The sequence below is a fragment of the Tetrao urogallus genome (assembly GCF_951394365.1).
Source record: "Tetrao urogallus genome assembly, chromosome: 2".
NCBI lineage: Eukaryota > Metazoa > Chordata > Aves > Galliformes > Phasianidae > Tetrao > Tetrao urogallus.
In genome coordinates, this window is record NC_136814.1 from 7837903 (window position 1) to 7857499 (window position 19597).

Below are 19597 nucleotides of genomic sequence, written 5' to 3' on the forward strand. Positions count from 1 at the left end.
GTCGGGTGTGCATTTGGATTGCAATGACGGTGAAAGCAGATTTTATAAGCGGGTTGTGTTCAAGTAGCTTCGGCACAGAAAGGAGCGGATCAGGCAGAAGCTGCAGGGATTACTGCACTTGCTAATTAGCTCACACATGAAAGCCCAATGAGCCATCAGCAGATGCATGAGTGCCACGCTCAAGCATGCATGAGCACCCAGTTATCTCACGCTGGAGCACCCAGATAGTGCCTGCATGAGCACCCAACTCATCCCCAAGTGAGCCATGATTAAAGTCAGCACAAGGGCCTGATTAATTTACTCGAGAGACTTCTTCAGCTCATACCTAGGCACCCAGCCAATTCATGCATGAGCACAGAACCAGTGTAAGCAGGAGCACCCTATGACCTCATGCTGGAGCACTTGAATTGCTCTGGGTCCAAACGGGTGATGCAGAAGCTGCTCACTGGCAGTAAGATCTGCATTTTGGCTGCTGGTTGTTTGAACCAGTGCACCCGGACCAGAACCACCTCCATCCCATGAGCAGGGATGACAACCAGAGCCACCTGCTGGCACAGCCACAAACACCTGCCTCCACTCACCTGTTTGGGTTTAACTGCAACTGCTGCTTGTTTGTTGTCAGCTTTATTCCATGTTGCATGACCTAGTAAACATTAATAAACGGTGCTGGCTGGGACAAAATTACAAGTAATAACCAGGTAAGCACAAGCAGATTTGCACAAGAAAGAAGGAAAGGAGGTGCCTATGTTTGAGGCACTAAAACAGGCTAGGAGCAAGCTCTGCTGAGTGTAAAGCCCCATTTGTTCCCTTTGCTTTGGAGCAGACTTGCTTCCTATAGATCTGGGCTAATGTGGGGAAAACCAGCTTAAGCCTAAGGAAGAGTGAGCAGAGCTTTGTGCTGCTGCAGAGGGAGCAGCACAGTCCCAGCACGGGGCTGGAGCTCCAAGAAAAAGTCCATCCAACCCCACCACGCACTTCTGGAGATGTGGTGCTAATCAGGGATGGGGAGGGCTGAAGTTAGGAAGTCTTAGAATAAACAAAAAAGAATAGCTTTCCCTCTTCCTGAAACTTAAACTAGAAGCTGGCTTTGTCTTTATTATTGTTTTATTCAGTTAGGTTGCTGCCGGTGAGCTGTTCTCGCAATGAAAAATTTACAGGGCCAGCTAACGCTGAGAAGGGTCCTAAATTACTAAATGTAATAGTAAGATAAAGCCACAGCAGGGCAGTGACTTTAATGGAAATAAGCTGCTCGACTTTGCCCTTGAAAGTTTATGGCGTTTAAAACCATTGTAAACATGTCCATGTACATGGATACGGTTTCTATAGCAGCACAGCAACAGTTAAGGGCTTGCTCCCAAACATACCCCAAAGGAAACTAAAAATAGTGTATTCGTTGTATCAAAATCTGTATACATATTCGGGCAGATGTACAGAAACCAGGGGTATGTGAGCCTCCATCCTCTTTTTCCCTCATTTCTGACAGGGAGCTGGAGAGTATGCTGGACCAGAGCCCAGGATGGAGTGATGCTGTGAGTGCTCATTGCTTGCTACCAGCTCTTCTGCAGCCACAAGACCTGTATGACCATTGGGTTTTATTGATTTTTACCTAAATCTTGGGTTCATGGGGTATGTGTGGTGCACCTGCCTTCCTGCAGCAGGGATGGGTACAGATTGGGATGCCTGCATCTGCAGCAGTGTAGGAAAGGCAATGGCAATGGGATACAGGGCATGGTGGGGGGTTGTGGAAGTTTTCTCTTGCCTTTGAATCAGCATTTAACCAGGTCAGGAGCTGGCTGCTCATCAAGGCAGGGCAGAAGTCTTTCCTTGCTTCACCATGATGGGTCCCAGTTCCATTTCTGGGTGGCTTTTACTCTCCTGTGCTGTCATCAGCAGTGTCCCAATGCAACCCAAGGTAATCTCCAAAGCAGAGATCTGTGTTCCTATGGTTTCAAAGTAGGAAAGAGGCAGGGAATGCCTTTCCTGGGAAGAAGCATCCTTCAGAATCTTCCCACCTCTTGACCACACACAGTGGCTTTGAAGTGACAGCATTTTCCTCTGCAGGAGTGCAAAAATGCATTGCATCGCTGAGAGTATACTGCACATCCAGCACAAAGATGCACAGCAGAGAAGCTGGCCAATGCATGCAGTAGGTACAGCATGTCAAAACCAACACCAAGAAATTTAACTTGATGCAAAGCAATGGGTTTCAATGCAGAGATAAGCACTCAGAACCTGCAGTTGGCTATAACTTTCACACAGAGCACGGTTACGCTAGGCTATTTCCATGCACTCTCACAGAACAGCTCAGTATTTAGGAAAACCCTAAATACAAAGTCAAATAAAATGCAGGAATACATAAATCATATCATTCATAAAGGAAACATTTTACTTCTTCCTTAAGTTGCTACTTCATTTACAGCAGCAGCCATCAGCTCGCAGCATCCAAAAGATGCAGTGAGAGTTACCCAACCACAGCCAGCATTGGCAGTGCCTGCCCGGTCATAGCACCAAAGCAGGAGATCTTGGCCAGCTCTACTCATCCTAAGGTTATTCCACTTTCACAACATAAAAGGCTGCTGATTTTTACTTATTCCTTGCTATAAGCAGGCGTTCTCCTTCATTTTAAACAAGTATCACATGCCATAATGTTAATGAATGACAGGTCTCTGCTAATTCATTCTGCACGAGGGGATTTATCACAGGCATTAATTTGCAAACCGATGCCATCAGAAAGAAACGTTGCATTTGAGGATGCCCACCCAATAGAAAAGCTTTCTCATCTCTGAGATGTCCACAAAAAGTCATGCCCACCTCCTGTCAGGGCTAAATGGCATTTTTGGCTTTGGCCGTGCATTCCCAGCCAGTCCCATGCAGGCTGTGCCAGGGGAGAGCCCAGACATTCTGTCTCCCTGCTGATTTTACTCATGGGTTATTTAAAGCAGGCATCGATAGCTCTGTGCCGAGGCAGCTGAGCGCAGCCATCGATGGCTAATGAAGGTGAATGTCAGAAGTCATCATCACAGTGATTAGTGTAATTAAGCCGAGCTGCAAAATGCCAGCAGGAGCAGCAGCAAGTCCCTCTGATAGGAGGTTTGCCTCACTGGGCGTAAATCCAGGCACATCCTACACATCTGGGTGCACTGCTGCTGGCTTACTCCTGGTTGCCCTTTGAAGCTCTCCTGCTGTGCTTGCTATATTTCTTTGTGTTTTCCTTACGATGAGGCAAACAGTGAGGATTTTCCTTGCTGGATCATAAGCCCTGGAGCTTGTACCTCCAAATTCTGTCCCTGCAAAGAAAAGCCTACCAGGCCCATGTATTTTCTAGAGGGCAAAAGAGTTCCCCAGCAGAAGTTCCAGTGGAGCTTCTGTTGATTTGTCCTTACTGCCTCTGTATTGCACCTCTTCTCCTCATTCAAGCCTCCTGCCATGACATCACTTCAGTTCATCTTCTCCTCTTCCCAAGCCATAAAGCAAGGGTGAAAATATCTAGCTGCCTACCTGAGGAGGCTGATATGCGGATTAATTAATATTTCTGAAGTGCCTCAAAAATTGCTGAGTGTTATTGCTACATAACAACTGTTGCTACGCAGGGAAAATTCCTGCAGCCAGATCCAGGCGTGGACACCGCACCTATGTTTCCTGCCCTTGCCGAGGTCACAGCCTGGCTTTGCTGTGAGCACAGAGCCAGAAAAATCCCCGTTTTGGCTTCCCCAACACTTCACTTGTGCCATTTCTGCAGCTTTTTGAAGTGCCCCATCAGACGAATCTATGTGCCCCATTCCAAAGCATCCCAGGTGGCGTTTTCGGTGGGCAGCTCATCTTCCCTGGGCAACCAACAGTACCCAAAGCAGGGCCAACAGCCTGCCACACAGAGCTGTTTGTCTCCCACGGCAGAAGTAGGGAGCAAGGGTGGGTCTGCCACGCTTGGCAGGCCTGGATACCACACCTCAGCATCCGAGTGACTCACAGGGCGCTCAACCAAGAGGCAGTTTAAATTCTCCTCCTCTTTTCTTGCAACTAGGCAACAAGCTTTTTTAAAAAAAACAACGTGTTTTCTCCTAGTTTCCCTGCTGGGAATGTCTCATTTTCCATGGCTGAGAGCTTTGCTGTAGTGGGCGTCAATTTGGTCATTGCACAGAGGAAGAGAGATGAGTTGGGTTCCATCAGTGGGCTTTGTGGTCCATCATCAAGCCTCAAAGACAATGGAGACGTGAACTAATTAAGCATGTCCTGAGTGGTTTTCTGGTCCTGAGGCCAGCTGGTGATGTACCAGTGCTGTCAAAGTTTTCTGTGACCTATCAAAGCTGCTTCCTTCAAGAGGTCCCCAGCTCAGACATTCTCCTAACCATTCCCGGGCAATAACTGGCCTGGAACAAAATGATGCTGAGTTCCTAGCAGCTGTCATTTTATTGTCATGGAAGCAGCCAACATGCCCTATGACCATCTATCACCAGGCCATTAGACATTTGTCCTTCCATGGAGGAACATTGTGTCTCCCTTGGGGCCATGCAGGAATCAACGGAACCACCAGATCCCCAGATGGTGCACGGTCAGGGCAAAGCATTTGCTAGGAAGGTGGGTTGCTGGCTCCTGGTAGCAAGTCTGTGCTTTCACAGCTCTCTGATTCATTATACGCTGCAATAAGCTGCTGTAACTCAAGTCTGCAGGCATCAGCCTAGGACAGAATGTTCTCCATTGGGTAATATTCAAAGAAAGGCTTTTTCCTCTCCTCACCAGTGTCATGGGTACTTACTTCAGAGGAACATGCAAAAATCAAGCGGCTGCAGGAGGAGTTTTGCAGGGTGGGAGCACAAGGATGCAACAAATCAAATTCAGGGATGAAAAACACACAATAACATGCAACAGTAGGAGGTGCTTTCATCTTTCAGGTGGAAGCAGCAGGATTTGATGTTGGCTGCAATTATTTGGGAACAAGACACGGCCATGAACTGGATTCCAAAAAGCAAAAGCAAAACAAAAACCATTGGTAGCATCCAGAAACAGACCTCAGGGAAGAGGTCAACACAAGTGGCTGGGGAGGGCCCAGGTGAAAATCCCCCTGCAGCAACCACTAAACAAACATTTAGACAGAGCCCATGGTGGCCTCCTTCCATTTATCTTCTTACTGTGGATGTCAGCCTGAGACACTATGTTGAGGGAGAGCCAAGAAAGGAGTATTACCATGTTACCACACAGTTCATGTGTCTTAAATGAAAGCTGTCATGGGTCTTCTGGCACAGAGCTCCCAAGCAGAAAGCATGACGTTGTTTTCTATAACATACGGCAGGAGGGGCGGGGAGGGGAGGGCAGGGGGAAAGGCAGGGGAAAAAAAGTGCTCTGGCTGCTTAAATTGAATGTAAACAAAAACATACAGACATCTGTGGTTTTGTGTGTTTTCATGGGATCACAGATCTCAAAAGCTGCTTTGTTTCTTCAGCTAACCTGTGGTTGCACATGGCACAAACTGATGCATCTGAGGTCCAGCAGCAGTAAGAAGTGGGGACTAGTCTTTGCAGTGCCGTGGTCTGCTGCTTGCAGATGGGCTTTGTGGCACAGAGGCTTAGTTTTAACCTGCCTTGGTTTCCGTGTGCATCAAAGGGGCTGTGAAGGTTCCCTCTGAAGCGGTCCCATGCTGCTCATCACTGGGCACCTCACAGCTCACACACCTGACCCATCAGTGTATCGATTTGCTCAACCCTTCCAGCGAAGAGCTCAGCTTTGACTCACGGTTGAGAGCATTTCCACCTGCCTGTGGGCTGACTCACTACTGGAGGACAGATCACGGCAGCACGGTGCTCACCGTGTGTTGTGCTCACGGTGCCCAGTGACTGTCATTCAGGCCTGAGTCACCTCGCACCTCCGCTCAGGATCAGCCAAGCAGCCCTCAGAGCTGTCAGCTGGCCTTCTCCGTGGGATTCTCTTTCATCCTGTTCTCATCACCGCCCCGCCAGTTTCTCTCACAGGAGGACAAGGGGCTGCAAAGCTCACAGAGGGCATCCAGGACCTCCTCCTTTCCCGGTTTGTTGTGGATGAGCTGACACTGCTGTGGGTCTAATGGAAGCCTAGAGCTCTTCACAGGGAGTGGAGGGGCAGCGCTGAGCTCTGCACTCTGGGGACGGTGACAGGGCTTGAGGTGATGGTGTGGGGCTGGGTCAGGGGAAGGTTTGGGGGGTTGGGGAAAGGCTTTTCTGCAGAGGGTGATGGGCTGCCTCCATTGGGCACAGCCCCAGTGCCAGAGCTCAGGGAGCATTGGGGCGGCACTCTCAGACATAGGGTTTGTGTTTAGGGTCTGAGCACAAGTGTTGTGGGAAGTGGCTGAGGGAACTGTGATTGTTCAGTTTGGAGAAGGGGAGGCTCAGGGGAGACCTTATGGCTCTCCCTGAAAAGAGGGTGTAGGGAGATAGGTGTTGGCCTTTTCTCCCGTGTAACAGCAATGTAGTGGCATCAAGCTGCACCAGGGGAGGTTCAGGTTCGGTATTTGGAAACAATTCTTCTCCAAAGGAGCAGTGATGCAGTGGCGCAGCTGCCCAGGGAGGTGGTGGAGTCACCATTGCTGGAGGTGTTCAAGAACAGTGGAGATGTGGAACTGGGGGACGTGGTGATGGGTTGATGGGATGATCTCAGAGGCCTTTTCCAACCTTGATGATTCTGTAAACCTAAGCTTATATATATTCGTATATTACACCTACACACAACCCCCCTTTACACCGCCAGACGATGGCACTACAACTCCCAGCATGCCCCGGGCTCCAGGGCCGTCACCCCGCCCCCTGACCCCGCCCCCCTTTAGCCCCGCCCACAGACGGTTGGGTGCGCGGGCGCGCGGCGGCAGCCGACCCAGAGGTCTGGGTGAGCGGAGCGGCGGCTGGGAGGTGCGTGGTGAAGGCGGTGTCGCCCGGCTGTGCGTTGCTCTCCGCCTGCAGAAGGCAGTCCGTCCGTCAGTCCGTCGCTGCTCGGCGCGTCGCTGCGGTCCCCCCCGCCGCCTCAGGGAGCCGCGGGCTCCTCTCCCGCCTGCTGCCGCCTTCCTGCGGTAAGTCCCGCGCCCGCTGCGACGCAGCCCGCCTCCGCGCGGCCGTACGGCCGTAGGGAGCCGCTCGGGGCCTGCCCCCAGCCCCGCTTTGTGCTCCGGGCGGCCGGCTGCAACCTCCTTGGCCGTTTTGTTTTGTTTGTGTTGTTGTTTTTTCTTTCCCTCTTCAATCCCTTTTTTTTTTTTTCCCTTCCCCCCTTCCCCCCCTTCCCCCCCCCCCTCGTGCCTTTGTGCCGGTCGCTTGGCTTCCCGTGCGGTTTTGTTTCCTCCCCGCTCGCCGTCTCCGAACGGATCGCCGTGTCTTTGTGACGGAGCGGCAGCCAGCCATCCTCGATGTGGGGTGGAGAGTGGGAGGGGGGGTAGGGAATGGAGGGGGAGATCTTAAAAATAATTTTACGACATCACGCTATCTTTAGACTCCGGATGCTTTATGCACTCGGGGGTTTGGGGTAATCTCCCTTTCCCCGAGGGGAGCAAAGGGAGCTGGCTGCTCGGCGAGGCGCGCGGCACAAAGGAGCTGTGCGGGCTGCCCCCCGGCCCGGCGCTGCACCCACCCCGCTGCGGGCTCTCGTTGAGCTGCCGGGCTGAAAGCTCGCTCTGAGAGCCCTCGCTCCTGCCCTCCTCCCCCGTCGGCTCTTTGTGAGCGGCGCAACTTTCACCGAATGCGGTTTCGGACGGAGCTAAGAGCTCGCGTGCCGCCTCCGGGAGCAGCGGAGGGCGTTGGAAAGGCGGCTGTGGTGTTTTGTACCCGTGGCTTGCTTGTTCGTTGCGTTTTCGTTCCCTCTCCTCAAAAGCTGCTGTTGTCTGAGCTCTGCGAAACGCTGCTTCGTAGTTGAGCCGTGCCTTTTAAAGGCCGCTCGTTTGTTTTCGCCGGGACTGCCAAGCCTTCAGAACGTGCTTCTCGGTGAGTGGAGGCATCGGGCAGCCTCGGTTCCACATCCAGGCAGGGATGGCTTTATTTGTTCCATTTGGAATCTGCTGGGGGCAGAGGGCTGTTTCCGGTTTCTGTTGGGCAGCATTTCATATTGCACAAAGGAGAAGCCGGGTGACCTGTTGATGATGCATCTTTCGTCGCTTTTTGTGCTGAGAAGCGAAGCTGGGTTAGTGGAGACGAGGGCTTTCCCGGCTGGGTTTCCATTTGCATGAGCCGGGCGGTCTGAGCGGCTTTGTGTCTTAGGCCAGCGCTTTCAAAGCGAGTGGTATGGTGGCAAAGTTCACAAGTCTGCACCGGACATCCCCTCCTGCTCTCCCCAACCTCCTGCCTGCAGGAAAAGCCTGGGTGGTAGGAAACTGAGCCAGCTAGCTGGAAAAGTTAGGCCCTTTTTGTGCCCTTTTCCCTTACAGGGCACGAAGTATCCTAACTGCTTCTTAAGCTCCATTTGTTGTGAATGGCCGGGCAGGAAGCTTTCCGAGCACATCTTTGTTATGTTTAGGCACATGCAGCTTGCCTTAAGCTTAAGTATCTTCTGTTTCTAATGAACCGGACTTGTAGGAGCACCTCTGTTATGCTGAGTGCAGTCTTGTACTTAATGTTTCTGTTCTTACTAAACAATGAAATGTGTTTCTTGGTGTGGCAAGCCGTCATACTGTTGTTTTTTGGGTTTTTTTTGTCTGAAATTGAAATTTCAACTGCTAGTATTTCAATCAAAAAAAAAAAAAGAGTATAAATATTTTTGTTAGTGTAAAATTTGTGTTATAACCATTTTGTGTTTTGGTATTGGTTTATATTAATAAACTAAGTAGAGAAAACAGCATTATTTCACTTTGGGATTTATGGCTAGTGACTGCGTGGTTGTAGGTGCCAAGTAGAGCATCATCTGCTTGTAGCTGGTGATTATTAAATTGTTATTAATTTGTAACGAACTAATTAGAAGTGTATTTTTGTATATAATATCTTCTTAGACAGGATCTATGGAATACAGGAGAACTGAGAACCTGAAATGTTTGTAGATCCTGATCTGTGCTGTGAGCTAAAGGAAGAAGAAAAAGGGTATTTCATGAAAAACGAAGTCGTCTTTAAGGGCATGCTTGTAAGCTAAGTTGGGCAGTTGGTTTGGAGCTCTTGAAGGATGCTAATAATTGAAAGTACTTGTTGCTAGGCTGGTCACTGCATGTCTTGCTGATTAGGCCATAGAAGTTTTGACTGTAGGTGGCATTAAAAGGAAGAAGTCCTCAGCTCTTTTCCTTCCAGACATTCATTCCTTAATCTTCAGATTCACATGTGTGCTGACAGACTGTCAAAGGAAGTGACAGCAAAGAGATGGTGTAGGAAGTAGGTCAAGCTCTGCTGAATACTGCTGAGATAGTTTCAGTGGAAAAAAAATAAGCATGTCTCCATCTGATCTAGTTTCTGTTTCCTTTCTATCTACTGGTTACAGGAGTTGCCAGTGAACCTTACCCTCCTACAGGTCTCCAGGTGCTACTGAAATGAACATTGTGTCCCTAATCAGGTGCAGTTAGGCTGCCTGGATGGAAGGCCTGGTGGTGAGGAAGACGAAACAGCAGTTTCGATCTGGTTCTGTGCAGTGCTGGGTGCCCACAAATTGCCAGCTGAGCAAAGCTGTAGTGGTCCTTTGTTTTCCTCGAGGCCTGAGAGAGTTTGTTGGGTGGATTTCCATTCGGGCTCCTTCACTGTGCTGCTGAGGTTCTGCTGGGGGCAGTCTGGAGCAATATGGTAGTGTTGTGCAGTGTTCTTTGTGGCCATGCTGTTTGCCAGTGGAAGTTAAAATTGTTGCAAGTATCTGTAATATTTCTTGTTTGGGTTGTTGTTTGAATATAACAAGTACTCAAAAACCTGTGAGTTTAAGAAAAAAATCAAAATCTTTGGCATGCTGCAAGTTATCCTTAAGTTACAAAAAAGCAAGCTGCCTCGTTGCTGCCGACAACGTGATCTGCAGGAAAATTACCATCTTGCACTATGAGTGTGTTCTGATCCAAGTGTCCTGTATTTACACTGTTTCGAAGGCAGGTATTACTCGTATGTGGAGGTGGTGCTTCAGTGCTTGGCCCAGGTAAGTGCATGGCTTAGTGGCTGCCTGTGTCAGCCTTCTGTCATGGCCTTCTTCTGCTGACCCTTGTCACGCTACTTGGAGCAGCAAATGCGCTTAGATATTGAAATGACCTTTCTGCAGTAACCTGGTAGTCATGAGGGAATACAAAAAGTTGAGCAGTGTGTGCCCTGGCGAGCTGTTGAAGCCACCTTCAGAATGTCTCTGCAGGATGATTCTGTTGATTTTTGTTGGCCTCCCTTCACCATGCTGAAGGTAGGTGGTCATCTAGTTTCAGTAAAGGCTGTGAGGGGCTTCTAAAGGATGTGAGCTCAAGTGTGAGCTAGTCAGCAGATTTGTTTGATTCGGACTGGTTGGAAGCATTTGGTTAAAGATTAATGGCATCCTCAGGTCCTCGCCATGTAGGAACGTGATTTGGTTCATGAATAGGTAATAAAAGTTAATCTGTTGACCTTGTTTCTTAATCCATGGTGCTGCAGTCAGTCGTAGTTACTTGCCTGCCATGCATGGTATGTACTTACATAAATGCCTAAATTTTAGGCTCAAAGCTCTTGTACTCAAGAGCAGAGTGGATCAACCCCTGCAGTGCATTTCGGGCTGCCATTTTGGGAGTGTTCTCTGTTACTGTTCTGAGGTGTATGGCACTTGGCAGAGGAGAAGCCCCTGGCCCCATTGCTGCATTCCCGTTGGAGAAAGGATTTACTCAATTCATGCTCAGATTGCAGTACTTTTCCTTCCTCGCCAGCAGAATATGTTACAGAAGACTTTGTCATGCAGCTCAAAATGTTCTTGATCTTCCTTGATGTCAGCTGTATGGCGATGTCAGCCAGATGTTTTCCTATGCCGACACTGTTTGCAGCAGTTAAATTGCATAAATGTGTTTTCAGAAGGGCCAAAAGCATTCTTTTGGGGAGGCTTTTAGTAGTAGAGAGATTTGGGGCTGAGAGGTGCTGATCTGGCTGTATTAGATAACAGTGGGCTTGGGTATGTGTCAGTGGGGGAAAATGTGCCTTCTAATTGACAAAAGTTAATCAAAGTCTGTAAGCTAACAAGCTGACAAAAGCTTGCCTGCAAGTAAAATACTTGGGCAGATAACCATGACTGTTTTGGCAGAAAAGCTTTTGTTGCTAAATGCTGTGTTTCTGTGTTTGTTTCTTTAGGATTTGCTGTAGTGGCTGAGGCTCTGTTGTGGGCTAATCTGTAGAGTAATACAGAAATGAAAAGCAAGCACGATAATAAAAAGATGAAGTTAGACTCGGACCAGAAGAGATCTGTGGATTATTTTTCTTAAGCAGGATAATTGGAGTAGCTACTAGAGAATGCCTTCTTGTGTGTTGAGGTTGCAAGTAAATTGGATACATCAAAAATGTTTTGTAGGTGTTTGCAAGGTATGGAATTGGTGCAAGTTTGTTGAGTAAGATTTGCTGAGTGATGCAGAAGTAGGACTCCTGGAGGAAAAAAGGAAAAACTGTCTAGCCAAAGCTGTTTTTAAGTAGACTGCTATCAATGGATTATTGCGTCTGTTGCCTCTTGATTTACTTGCTTGCATGTACTAGGCTACGTCTATTTCAAATACGTGTTATATGACCATTTGGACTTCATTACAAGCAGTTTAAAGTGCTCTTTCTTGAACTGGGGTAGCAATTTTTTTCACAGGCAAGGTGGGTGATAAGAGAACAAAACTTCTGTAAGGAATATTCTGTAACATTCTGGAAGATTTGCATTAAAATTGGTGGAGTTCAAGCTTGTGAGAGGTTTCTGGAGGCAGAGTAAGAGCAAACCTGGATCTGATTCAAGTATCTCACCCTGCGCGGTCTGTTTGTCGCTGCTGCTGCCCAATTGTTTGTCTGAATGGAGCAGGCAGTGATTGGGAAGTAGCAACTGCTGAGAGTTTCTGCTGCCTTCTGCCAGTTCCTCCTCTAGGAGGGTAGCCCCGTAACCTGGTTAACAGCATTAATGTTTTAGTTGCTCTTTAGGTCAAGGGGTCCAACTGGCATCTCTGGGTTACATCTACCATCAGTTCCTTCTGTTGTCAGTCACTGAGCAGTACTGAATAGATAGGACTTGGTGTTAAAAACATACAGACTGGAGTACTTCAACTATGTTTTATTTGTCCTAAGAAAATGTATCATGTATAATAATAAACGCTGTCTCTGAAGAGCTCCTATTTAAGAAGTCTCAAGGCTCCTTTTCTCTTAAATGTTAATGTGTATTGATTTTTTTTCTGATTTTTTTTTTTTCTTTTGATGCCATTCTGATATTCCTTCTGCTTTATGAAGCAGTTGTAATTCAGTGCTTTTGTAAGAATAAATATTGTCTTAATCGTGGCTTAACAAGATTTGGCTGGGAGGTGAGTAATGGTTCTTCTGTCATATCATATAGCCTAAACTATTTATTTGCTATATGGTTAGGGGAAAAAAATCCAAAATGCATCACACGTGGAGTCTTACTATCAAGTAATTAACTTCCTTTTAAAGAACTTGTTGCTCATTTTCCTTTTGTAATGCACCTCTTGGGATAAGCTGCTAATTCTAAAAAATGCCAGTTCTACCATTTCCCGGTAACGTATTTCTTTCTTTGTTTGCTTTTTCCCCAAGCCACTTAAGTACTCAGAGGCATGTTTAACATGTAAGCAAATAAACCCAACATTAGGTGTTTAATAAATACTGCACCTCGCTGCATTTTGTTCACTGCTCTATTTCAAGGCTAGCAGAAGATGACTGTAAACTTCATTTCTTAAGTAAGAGTACAGGGGCCTTAGTTAGTCAGGTAGGTTATGTACTTGCCCTTTGGGCTGGCTCCTTTCTGCTGGGCTAGTGCTCTGTTTTGAGTTTAGAGATTGAAAAAGATGTCACTAATGATGTCCAAATCTTCTGAGAAACAGGAGTTCCTCACCTATGGGAAACTGGAGCCACTGATTGTCCGTTGAGCCATTTCCATAATCAAACTTGTACGGTAAATCCAATTTGTATTTGGGAATACTGTATTCTGAGATCTCACTGCTCACCCATGGTGGGAGTGCATTGGCTGTCCATGAACAGCTTCCACACTGCACTAGTAGTGGTGATCGAAAGCCGAGTAGTTGGAGGGAAGAAGATAGAGATGGCATGTTTTACAGCTTGACTCTGAACGGCTACCAGCGTGTTGGGTGATATTTGTTTAATGTGCCTTCTTTACAGAGATGGGAGAGATCCAGTTCAAATTCCCTGGAAGTCATATGGGCAATCAGGAAAGACTTTCTTAAGAGGGAAAAGATCTGAACCTTTTTCTTCACTTCTCCAGATAGGCGGTGCTGAGAATCAGGAGGCCCCAAAGTAGGCCCTTAGGTGTTCCATTTGGTCGTTTTTCTTAATTGTGTGACGATGCTTAGGCAAATTTGTGCTGATAGTGCTGCTGCGTTAGATAAGGACTGCTCTTCTGGTCCTGTCTGCTGTGCCCGCATCTCCTCGAGTTAAATGACCATGTAACTGTGCACCTCATCCCTGGAATGGCAGACCAAGCCAATACAAGTTGTACTGCAGTGCACGTTACTGACTGTAGACAGCTGATCTCTCCTTTGTGCATAGATGACTTTCCCAGCAAAGTCACCCCCTCTTGATCCCTGTGGTAGGTGGATCCATCACTCTACAATCTTTGTTCTTTGATCTTCTGTTAATAAGGTAATTACTATGCTGATGATAGCCCACATCAATTCTTAGAGCATTCATTTGGTGCTGTATGAGAAATAGCTGTACAGTAGAGCTTTCGACTGTAAAGACACTGAATTGGTGCCACAGGAGCTGCTGACTCCTGGTGAAGGTTTCTGAGCACTGCTCAAGGTTATTGCAGAGGGCTGGAGCATGCAGTGCTAAGGGCAGCAGCTGGGATTTCTTCCTTCCTTTTGGAACAAGAAACAACACAATATTTTGTTGAGGTGATCACCTGCAGAAGCTGAAGAGCTCGACTGATCTTGCAAGCAGATAATCACATAGGTAGCTTTATTTTTTTTGTGCATGTGTGCACATCTTTCTGGTCACAGGCTAGTTTTGTTAGCTTTGCCCAGGGGCTGTGTGAGTAGCAGATGTGAATGTAGAGTAGGTCCTTGTGCTTGTTGCTCTTGGCTGAGGAAGGCCATGATGCGGTGCTGGAATGTGGGGGCTTAGGGATAGCAGCTGCTTTTCAATTCCTCTGCCAAGCTGTGTGTGTGTGCTTCTTGATTTTTTTTTTTTTCCTCATTTTCATAACTATTTACTATGCCATTTGTTGATGAACTATGTGTAGCAGGCAATGAAACTCCTACCTGTACAGGAAAAGCATTAGGAGCATTTTTCCTGTACTCGGTAATGTAAAGGTCCACAAAAAGGAGCGTATGGAAGTTGACACTGTCTAAACAGGAGCAGAGATATGAGCGTGATCCAAAAGATAAGGGGAAGGTAAACTTTTACCTTAAAGCTCTGAGGGGCCAGTCAAAGGAAGAAGTGAAGAGCTTGCTTATTGTGTCAATTAGGGCTGTGTAGTGAACATCTGGTGTTTTTCAGTGTCTTAGAGTCCACAATAACAGCTGGCGTAGGCCTGCTGCTCTCTTACTGGTAGTATGAACAGCAGTAACAATCAGGTTTACCTGGCCCTTTTGTTCTGAACTTCAGAACATCAGCTGTTAATAAATAGCAACTCTAACGATCCAGGTTGTACTTGGCTTATGTGTAGAGATGGCCAAGGTTTTTCTCCCTGCCTTGTTCTGATCAGATGTCAGACATAGGGTGGTGTGTTTGTCTCCTGCTCCCCAGCCAGAGATAGGGATGGGGACCCTCTGAAAGCATGGGAGGGATACATTCCCTTCCAGATCCCAGGGAGGTGTGTGTGTGGGGGGGGACATGTAAGCTGTCCCTAACGTAACAAGAGCAAACATCATGAGGAGTTGTGCTCTGCTGTGCTATCCAATTGGGAGCTCAGTGTTCTTTTCTTGCATTAGGTACTGCAACGTTGGGGGGAGGGATCTGTTTGTGAGGATGGTGTCTATGAAGCCCCAGATGGGTGTTAAGCTCGTATCCTTGCCTTCATTTTGATAAAAGTTAAGGAACTCACAGGTGTTGATGCTTGATTTGCTGATGTTTGGAGGCTGCTACAGAAATGAAAATTAGCATTTGGTTCCTAATCAAATCTTGCTCAGCTCTGAGGTATGCAAACTAATGAAGTGCCAACACACGTGAAGCTGGGTGAATAAACTGATAGCACACTGTGAGTTCCCAAAGTTCACAGCTCTCATTTCCTTTTTCTGCTTTGACTGTCGGGTGTTGAGGCGTGTGACCAAGGAGCAGGTACAGAACTTGCCTGAGCCACGGTGCTTAGGAGGAAAGCACAATGATTTCTAGTATGAGGAGTCACAACATCTGTTTGTAACCTTTGTCACAAGTGGAACAAATTATAAAATGGTAAATGCAGTTACTCTGCCAGTTGGCACATGCTCAATTTCACAAAGCGTGCCAGTTAGATTCAATACAAATGTTCCCTCAGAAAGATCACCTTGATTTAATTCTTTTTCAGATGCGTAAAGTAGAAATGGTCTGAAGCTTTCTGTTTGTCCTTTAAAGACTGCTATATTTCTAGCTCTTGGCAGACACTGTCCACAAGTACTTCATGTTCCACTGGGCTTATGCCAAATTTAATGTACTGTGTGTACTGAAAGCATCAAAACCAGAGTGACTTCAATTTTAGATTTTCCAGCTACCATTATTGATATTTCTTAGATCTGTTCCATCCAGCCTATCAGTTTAATTTCTTTTCCCTCTGGGAATTTGTGGGAGGATCTTGACAGTGTTTATTTGCCTGTCTAGGGACTACTGATGTGAGTGAGTGCTGTGGATCAGGCATCTCTGCAGAGGCCAAACTCTCCGTTTATGGGAGCTAAATCAGCACACTGAAATGTTTTTGAGCTCCTGACTTTCACAGTGATGGGCACACTGTAAGAGTAACGTTATAAGCAAAGTCCTTCAGCTGTTCTTCAAGGAACTTGAATTTGGTAAAAATCTGAGGCGAGAAAGGACTTATTGTCAGCTAACCTTAGTCCACGCAGTACCAAAAATTGCGGGTTTCTATTTCGCAGTGCTCCTATGCTGTACAGATCCAAGCCTGTAAGATGTCAGACCCTGAAGAGACAAAAGAAATGAGGTAAGGGAGAGAAACAGAGCAAGTAGAAGCTGTGGTAGTAGACAAGGAGAGGAAGGAAATAACTGGGAGAAGGAATGGGGCACGGTGCAAAACAGCCAACCAGCATGGCTTGGTTTGTTCATAGTACCACAGTCATCAGGTCTGCTGATCCCTGCCTGACAGCTGTGTCTGTTGGCTTCATATTTTGGCTGTTCATCTTTTATTTTCAACCCTCAGGGCCAAGTAGCTGCGCATAAGCATGGCTTCTGGCCAGGTGGCTCATCGCCCTCAGAGCAAAGCAGGATTCCCTTCTATTATGCTGATGTGGAAGAGCGTGGCACTCAACAGAGCCTGGTGTTTCCCCCTCCCCCTCTTATAGCTTTCCTGTGCCTCTTATTATTAAATGCCGATCTGTTCTGGTTTGCAACTGCACCCTCTGTTAGTGCTGCTAGAGCAGAGTTTGCTTAGTTCTTCAAAGATGCCTGAAACTGGGAAGAGAGGGAGGGGTCTCTTGTTGCAGAGGGATTTGAAATCCCAAGCAGTTCTGTGTTCCTCATTAATACTTGACATATGTGGGAATTACTCGTTAGTCCTCCTGGCACCCAGTGGTTTTTGTTAGGCCTAACTACTTTGCCTAGTTTCAGTTGTTTGGTGTTCACGCACAGCTTGTAGTTCAGTGCCTGCTCCCAGATAGGAGTGTAGCAAAGACAAACAGAAAAATTGTCCTATAGAAAGAAAGTACAAGACATGACTAAACAGTCAAAGCACAAAAAATGACTAAGGACAGACTCAAAAAACTGTTGCAAACCTGCTTTTGTATCCAAGACCAAATTGAAAGTTTTTAGTTTATTGCAGTTACTGTGCTTATTTTCAAACTAATTTTCAAATGTTCTTTGTATAAAGAGAGTATTTTGTGTGTTGGTCAGTTTTTTGTTGTACCAAGTCATCTTTTTGCTAGCTTTTGTTACACAAAGGAGCAAAACAATGTAAATAAAAGGGTGCGTGTAAAGAAAACAAGAATCAACTTCAAGGTGAAGAATAGGAGTGGCTATGTTTCCTTGCTTTTTCAAGATTAAACATAGCTTTTAAACGCTGCTGAAGAACAAACTGCTTCCTGTCGTCTCATTATTAAGTAGTGCATTCATTTAAAAAAAACCCAGGCACTAATTTTGTTCTTTTTTGGAAACGAAAGTACGGTCAGCTACATCGAGATCTCTATTCCTGTCTGTTTACAGGCACGTATGTGAAATGTAGTGAATCCAATTGAGGAATAATAGGTCTGGGCTTCAATCTGTGAACACCATAACGTGGCTGTGCAAAAATGTTGCCTAAATGCAAGGCAGTGTACTTTATGCTGTCTTGAAATTGATTAACCACAGGTTGAAATCCTGCTGTAGGTCAGCTGTAACCTGGTGCGGGCATTCCTACAGAATAGGTGAGGAGGATAGGTGGTAAATAATAGTTCTGTGATGCAGTGCTCCTGTCCTTGCACACAGCTTGTATCTATCTCTGTACTAGTGACCAGGTTCCCGATGAATAGAAGTAGTTTGGGAAGGGATCTTTGAAGATCATCTAGTCCAGCCCCTTCTGCTCCCCCTGCTCAAAGCAGTTTGAAGTTGAAGCCAGCACTTTAATCTTTTCATTTTGAATAGTCTTGAACAGCATACAAACAGCATACATTGTCCACTGGCATTACTACCAATCTCCTGTCAATATATAACTTAGAATTACTCAGTATCATCCAGAATTTTGTGCTTTTTTTTTTTTTTTTTTTTTTTTTGTAAGTCTTGAGCATGCTTGAACAGACTGGTATCTGAATTCACTGAAAAATTTTGGACAACTGAATGTTTGAGCTGCTGTGCGCTAGGAATATTGATTGGGTGTTACATATGCCATGTTCAAAGAAATGCTATGAACGGAAGAATTCCTTTCCTCAAAATGTCTATTTGTTCAGACATTGAGCCAACCAATAAGTCTCTGCATACCCATTCTTCTTTACAGTGGCTGGAGCAACAGGTAGATTTCCTGGCTCTGCCTCCTCCAGCCGACTGTTCTCAAATGGTGATGCTGTTTGGTGCTGATGTGGATGGGGCTTAACCATATGGTCTCGCTCTCACTTTCTCTCGCAGTGTTGAAAAATCTTGTCCTGTCTACACTAGCAGCTAACTGATCTGCACCCATTGTTGACAGCCACCATCATCAACAGGTCATTTTCCTTCTGCGAGCCTGGCTTTTGGTTATGTATCGTAAATCCAAGTGGAAGTGCGGTTACGATCTTGCGGTTCTTGGACACGGTGAGTTTACATCTGTACAGTTGCCATAAGAGAGCAAACGTTTCTTCTTGCATCTGAACTTCCATACATGAAAATCTTGAAGAGAAAGGTAACTCCATCTAACTATCATCTACATTCCCTGAAGATGTCCCTTTTATTTAGCTCTTCAGATTTTAAGGTTACTTGCTAGAAGTGCAAGTGTAGAACAATACAAACTATTAGTGCTGTCTTGCTGTTACTGACCATAACTATATTTGTTTCTTAAACACTGCCTTTTTAAAGTGGGTGGAGAAGAAGTACCTTAAGTTATTCATGACTGTCTCCTTACACTGACTGCCCCAGCTTCTATAAAACTGCTGACGAGATCTGACTGTTAAGCTCTACCAAGCCATATTCCCTCATTCCCTAACATTGAATTTCTACTGAAGACTGTTTCCAGGGGCTCTGAGTTGGTATAATATCACAGTGCCTGCTGGCTTGCTTGTCCCTCTTGTCTCCCTGGCCTGTTTGCATGCAGCCCCACTCCTGGGCTCTGAGTTGTGCAGCCCTGCATGCTTCTTTGCTCTGGATCTGCTGACCACAACCTTCTAGCAAGGAGGAGACATTTCTCACCAACCTCATGGAAGACTCCTGTTGATGAAATTCCTTTCTCAGAGGTTCAGGGAGCTGAATGTTGAGCTTTGTCATTAGTCTGACAGTATGCTCTTTTGATGTGGTAGACCTAAAATGTTTATTTTGCTTTTAGTAGCTCTGTCACTGTATGTATGTGGCTCACTCTTTTTTTTTTTTTTTTTTTTCCACTCTCTTGTCTTTTGGATGACTGCTGCCACCTTGTTTGCACAAAAGTTATAGAGGAGTGTTACGAGAACATCATCTTTTGCTTGCTTAGACCAGCTTTGATAGCAAAACTAAGTCTAGTGAAAGTGAGAATGCAAGCTCAAATCCAATGGGTGTGATTAATAACAAGACGACTTGGCATATGACTTTGAAAATGTTTACAGTTTTACCTTATGTGTTGGGGGATCAGAGCCGGTAGGCATGAGATGGTAATCATAATGATGTTTTTCACGATCAAAGGTATCATGACGTCAGTGGCTGCTATTTTTATTTAAACTGCCTAATTCCTGAAGCTGGTTGTGAGCAGTCAGTATAGGTGGTGAACA

The 19597-nt window shown here is 46.2% G+C and overlaps 1 protein-coding gene across 1 annotated transcript in view; it reads left to right on the forward strand.

Moving 5' to 3' along the window:
- Nucleotides 1-18400: 18400 nt before the first annotated feature.
- Nucleotides 18401-19597, forward strand: part of PELI1 (pellino E3 ubiquitin protein ligase 1) — a gene marked incomplete at both ends in the record, with an annotated part of 30640 nt that continues 29443 nt past the window's right edge. The window contains one exon of the mRNA XM_079550585.1: nt 18401-18455. Coding sequence (XP_079406711.1) covers nt 18401-18455 — 55 coding nt within the window. The remainder of the gene's footprint in view (nt 18456-19597) is intronic.